General features: G+C 37.4%; 1 protein-coding gene across 7 annotated transcripts in view; it reads right to left on the bottom strand.

Moving 5' to 3' along the window:
• The window catches only part of PRR5L (proline rich 5 like), a 90,119-nt gene that overhangs the window by 23,132 nt on the left and 60,940 nt on the right, over nt 1–6,047 (bottom strand). For all 7 annotated transcript variants that reach the window (XR_006101484.1, XM_042446088.1, XM_042446086.1 and 4 more), the window contains 2 exons: nt 5,150–5,290; nt 4,277–4,403 (listed from right to left, as the gene is read on the bottom strand). Coding sequence is in view for 6 of the 7 variants with exons in the window: in XM_042446088.1 (XP_042302022.1) it covers nt 4,277–4,403; nt 5,150–5,290 (268 nt within the window). In the remaining variant the exon portion in view is untranslated. The remainder of the gene's footprint in view (nt 1–4,276; nt 4,404–5,149; nt 5,291–6,047) is intronic.

The raw sequence follows: 6,047 nt of genomic DNA, 5'->3' as shown, positions 1-6,047 counted from the left end.
ATAATCTGTAAGGTATTGTCACTATTGACAATAGTTTTTGCACATTTTTCAGTTATTTTTTCAGATTTCAGGTTTTTTTTTTTTTTTAGCAAAAAGCTCATTTGCACACAAAATTGTTTTTGGACATTTTTATGCAGAAGAACATGCCTTTTGCACAAAGTATGCTGTATTTCTTACAAAACCTCTTTTTTCTTAAAACTATTTTTGCACATACTTTCCACAAAATCTCAAAATAATAAAAAAAATACAACAGATGACCTTTTTGGGGGAAAAAAGTTGAAAATCCTTTCCTATCAAGGACAAGAAAATTTGCACATATTCTTCATATTCCTACTCAAAATAAAGTCCCAGTATACTCACAAGAGTATATACAAGATTGCAGCCAAATCTGATTGCTAGTCTCAACTACAAAATACCCACTGAATCAATAGGAAGTTGATTGTACTTATTCAATGGACCTACTCTAGCTGGAACTACCAGATTTAGTTTAATGAAGACCACTAGATTTTTATGTGCAATACACAGGCATCCAAATAGTCCATTGGAAACAATTCCAACTTACTCTAAAATTCAAACCCACAACTCCTCTTCTGTGGCGTGGCACCAAAAATTTCATGCCACATTGTGATGAGGGCAAATGTGCTTTCTGTTTTGTATCAATACTCCCTTCAAGGCCATTGACTACATAAAACCGTGCTTTATGACACCAATCCCTTGTTTTATTGTCAGACAAGAAGATAACGCAAGAATTGCATGGCTACCTCCCAAACTTAACAATTTCACCATAATGTAAGTCCTGTACACTTTGTATTATTTTACTTCTGTGGGAGAAGGGTCATTATTTTATTAGGGTCATAGCAAGCTATGTTGTGATAAAGTTTGTACTGTGAGAGGTACACTGAGTTTATTCATAGAATTTATTTACAGCTGCTCAGATTTTGCAAAGCAATGGGATATGGCTAGCCTGACGAATAAGAGCCCTCCTTCCAGTCCATCTGCCGTGGTCCAGGCTTCAGAGGGAAAGAAGAATGCTGGTCCTGATCCTCTTCTCCCCTCACCATTCCATTCTCCTTTTGTGTCATGTCTTTTTAGATTGTAAGCCTGAGGGCAGGGAACCGTCTATTATCCCCTCTGCTGTAAGCCACCCGGATTCCCAGTGATTGGGCGGCATATAAATAAATCCTATTATTATTATTATTATTATTATTATTATTATTTGACATTATCATCATTTTTCTTGATTATCATTTCTGGATTATGACTTGGGCAGCAGTTCCCACAAAGTGGGTTGTCTAAAGTCAAAGAAATCTTACAGGATACTACTCCACATTTCCCCAAATGTTTTTACACAAGACTCACTGAAAGTCAGTCTGGTGTAGTAAATAGTTTGAGTGTTGGACTACGTCACTGGGAGACCAGGGATTGCTTGGCCATGGAAACCTACTGGATAACCCTAGGCAATTCACACTCTCTCAGTCTCAGAAGAAGACAAAAACAAACCCTCTCTGAACAATCTTGCCCTATGACTTGGAAATAACTTGTGGGCACCCAAAAACAAAAAGGTTTAAAATTCAAGGCTACATTTAGACAGAACCTTTCACCACAACTGTTTTATAAACCACCTAGAGAAGGGTGTCTCAGTGAAGTGATACAATCTATCAAGCCAAAGAAAATGACCTATGGTCTTCTGTTGGACTAATACTAATGACCCCTAGGAATCACATTCATGATACATATACAAAATAGGATAGATCAAGCTAATAAGTACTGTAATTCAGTACTCTGAGGAATTCCATGTGCAATCAAGATTCTCTTGCCTACTAAACTTTTTTCAGAGGAAAACAATTGCTCTCCCCTCTTCACCAGCAAAACAGCACTGAAACAGATTATCTTTACATCTGAAAAAACAAAATGACCAGACCTGTGTTATCCCTTTTCCACTCACTGCCACAATACACTCAGTTTAAAAGCAGGAGAAGGGCTACTGTTCTTGACAAGCAGGACTTGACACAGTGGTCCTTCATTCTGTATAAACATGCACAGAATTGAACTGTTGAGGTATAAGCTTAGTCATGTGGGTTGCAACCAGATGACTCTGTCTTTCAACTGGATGCTAATTCTTATGCAAATAAGGGGCTCATTCACAATACAATTAAAATGCTATTATTCCATTTTAACTACTATAGTTTTGTTGAATGGAATCCTGGGACTGGCATTTAAAATTCTCAATCAGACAGCTCCATTGTCTCACCAGTCTACAAACTCCAGAATTCCATAGGATGGAAACCTGGCAGTTAATGTGGGATAATAATGCTATAACTGTGTATTATGAATGGGCCTGGGATCAGCTTGCTGACAGCTAAATCAGAAGATGCATAGATGCAATGCAATGTTGACTACTCATAATCCTGCATGGGAAGTTTCTTTTATAGCAGAGACGGGAGTCCTGCATTCCATAGATGTCATGCAATCCAGGAGTTTTGATGTAGTATTTAGATCCCGAACACTTCCCCAGATGCATTTTTTAAAATGTCCTGTTAAACCATGCCTCCTGAAGCCTTTAGAAGGCCCAAATTTGTGTTTGTTTTCGGGAGGCCCATGTTTGTGTTGTTTTCAGGAGAGACCTCTCCAAAGGAAGAAATAATAATAATAATAATAATAATAATAATAATAACAACAATAATAAATACTGTAGTTGCTGGACATGATTAGAACAACACTTGGAGTTCCCCCAAATGGCAGCATGTGGTTTTACAGGGGCCCATGGGACCTAAATATTCAATGGTTGTGGGCTTTTAACCCTCCAGGACTACCTGTTTTACATGGACAGACTCACTTTTAAATCAAGCTTAAGAGACAGACAGGCTAATAATAATAATAATAATTTATGTATGACCCGCCTTTTCGTGGAGAATCAAGGCGGGTTACAACATCTAAAAACAGTGTATTACATATCAAATCTAGTTAGTCCCCTGCCCAACTGCCCATTCCTGATTATAAAACTAAATTATTTACAATATAAAAAAGTTGTGATGATAAGATCAACAAAATTGGGGGGAAATATAAGAAGGATTCTATAATAGGAGGGAATAAGCTGCATCGTAGTCAGGGAGGGGAGGCTAGTTTGGAAAGGCCTGCCAGAAGAGATCCATCTTAACGGCCTTTTTAAAGGTCACCCGGGTGGTAATGTGTCAACCAAAAAGTGCTCAGGAAAAAAAGGTGAATAGCCATTAGATTAGATCTGAAACCAGACATACAGCCATGTAATGGTCAGAATCACAACACAACAAGAGCTCATGCTTTGTACTTTTCCATTGTTTCCAGTTCAACCATCTTGGGCAGAAGGATTGAAAAAGATGGCTCAGATACAGGGGAGCTGCTGCCAGGAATGAAAAGAGTATAGGGCTCATTAATCTGATACTGCTGATTTTAAAATCATTTCCTTTGACATGCTTTATGAAGAACAGGATATAATCATCATAGTTACTATACAGGAAAAAAAATTCAGTTGCAACAAGTTGTCCATTCAGAAAAATACAGCAAAATCCACAGAAAAGTGATACTTTTATTGAACAAATAAAATGCACAAAATACTTCATTACCCCAATAGGGAAAACTTTAATAAGAGTAAGTAAACTGATTAGGGCCTAACTCTTAGAGGCTTCTGCCTCCAAAAATGGCAAAACTGTTTCATCTGAATTACAGTTGTCATGTGTTATCAGTAGAGCACCTAAAAGGTTTTGGGTTTTTTCCCCCCAGAAGTAAGAGACTTCTTGAGAAATTCAGTATTTTCTGCCTAAGCTTCACATAGGACAGCTTCACATAGGACAGGAACAGCTTGGATCTCAAGAGAAGTTACTTTTCTGTTGCTAATGGAGTTGCCCTTTTATTATCTGTCCCTTTGTCCACATGCACACAACACAACTGAATATGAAACATGGCAATTGCAGGCAGTTGAATTCACAGATTACTATAACCCATTAATGCAGCCAGCCCTTGAATATACCATAAGGATAATACTTTTCTTGTGTGTTATGGTGCTATATCTGACCAAACATGTTTTGCAGTGAGTTTGTAGTACTACAGAGGCACTGCTGGGATGAGAGCAAACACTCTGGCAACCAGTTGACTTTTTAAATTCAGCCTTCAGCACCCTAAAATACTACTTCACTATATCCTCCATTTCCATTATCTGTCTGGCATAGACTTCCAAGCTGCGCTGAGCAGAAAAACAGCGTGACTGTGGGGATCTGCAATGCATCATACTGCATCTTACCCAAGGCACAAGTACTGCCAGGAAAGCAGTGTTCTTCACACAAACCAAGGTATGGCGAGACAGCCAATTTAACAAGCTCTTCCAATTGCATATAGGCCTTACTGGGACCTGTAGGTTCATGAACTCCCTGTAACAAAGGGGGGAAAAACCTGTATGAAAACAATTATTCATTTATTCATATGAACAGATACATGTGTTTTAGACTAGCCTCAGAAGAAATATAATTTAGCTTCTTTTTATAAAAAAAGATGAGAATAATGAAAAAAGGAAGTCTAGCACATAATAATCAGCTGCATCAGATCTGGGAAAAAAGGAGAGGTCCTGTTCAGTGTTTCAGCCATTCAGCTATACTCTCTCCTCAGGATATCCCAAGATAAACTATTTCATTTCCCACCCCTCCTCCCTTCAGTTTACATCATCATTGTTTTGCAGCTGACATTTGACATTTTGTTGTTTGTAAGCAAATTTTATAACCAAGCAAGGATTTGTGGAACCTTAAATACTAAGAATTGTATTGAGATATAAGTGTTACCTAGTCCATATCAACTGTTAGATATACAAAAAAATGATGAGAGTTGGCCTTTTATCATAGAAGACAGAAAAAAAAACCCACTGTGGGTTGTTAAGGGAGGAGATTTATAATTCAGGAAACAGTCTTTGTGGACCCAGAATAAAAGGGGGAAATTAACTAGTATTATCTCTTTAATAAACTATTTGGAAAACAGTATCTTCATTTCTATGTTTTCTATAATTGTTACTACAGTAAGTTCTACCTTTCTGGTCTTCATAGGCATTCCTCTACAAGAACTTCCACCCATTCATTAATCTTCATAACAAGATACATAAGAAAAGTGGAAATGGATCATGCCATACTTGCAAAATGAGTAGCATCTGGACAATAGAAGGTGGGAAATTGGTTTGGAACTGAGGAAGAATTTCATCCAACTTGACTCTTAATAAGACTAAATCTCGGAAGCCAAGCAAGGCAATTTGACGAACAGTCAATTCTTGACCCTGTATAGACAAAGAAAAAAAATAAAGGTGGTAGTGGTGGTTAATCAGCATTGTGGTGCATTCAATTGTATTTAGAAGTAATGGCATGGGATAATGCGTGGAGAAACTGGGGAAACAGAGTTTAAGGAACAGAGTAACACTGAACTGGTTATAAATTAAAAAAAAAAGATTTTATGGCTAGCTTTCTTAAGGAACTATAAGTCTATCCAGAGACATGGAGGCAGAGAGCTATTTAGAAGGATGTGGGAGCATGAACAGTTCCTTCACAGTCTGGCAACATATTCTATACAGATGTTATCCTTCCCCAAATTTCTGAAGAAGCCTCATAAAGAATCATAAAATCCTTAATCCAATTTGTTATCCCACACCTTCAGATTTCTAAGGCTGTTGTTAAGAAATCATGCTCTACATAGTGTTAGCAAAAGTTAACCACTGTTGAAATAGTGTTTCATTACCAAATGTTATATCAAATAGACTATAGCATTAAACAAGCTGCTGCCAAGATTAAGCTTTTCAAAATGCCTTCCCACCCTCCTCTGATGCTTTGTTTCAGTGCTGAATTTACAACTCCTTTTACATTCATGTTAACTGTATTCTCTGCTCTCCATGGGAATCATCATATAGCTAGTCAATCCACAGCCAATGAAGCAGACCTCTAAGTGGAGGGAATCAATGTTTGTTAATCATCAATTCATAATGGGGTTAATGATACAACTAACAAGTTCATAAAAATGCAAAATAAGAACAAAAGCTAATG

The sequence above is a fragment of the Sceloporus undulatus genome, chromosome 1, assembly GCF_019175285.1.
Source record: "Sceloporus undulatus isolate JIND9_A2432 ecotype Alabama chromosome 1, SceUnd_v1.1, whole genome shotgun sequence".
Classification (NCBI taxonomy): Eukaryota; Metazoa; Chordata; class Lepidosauria; order Squamata; family Phrynosomatidae; genus Sceloporus; species Sceloporus undulatus.
This window is presented reverse-complemented; position numbering and strand designations above follow the sequence as displayed.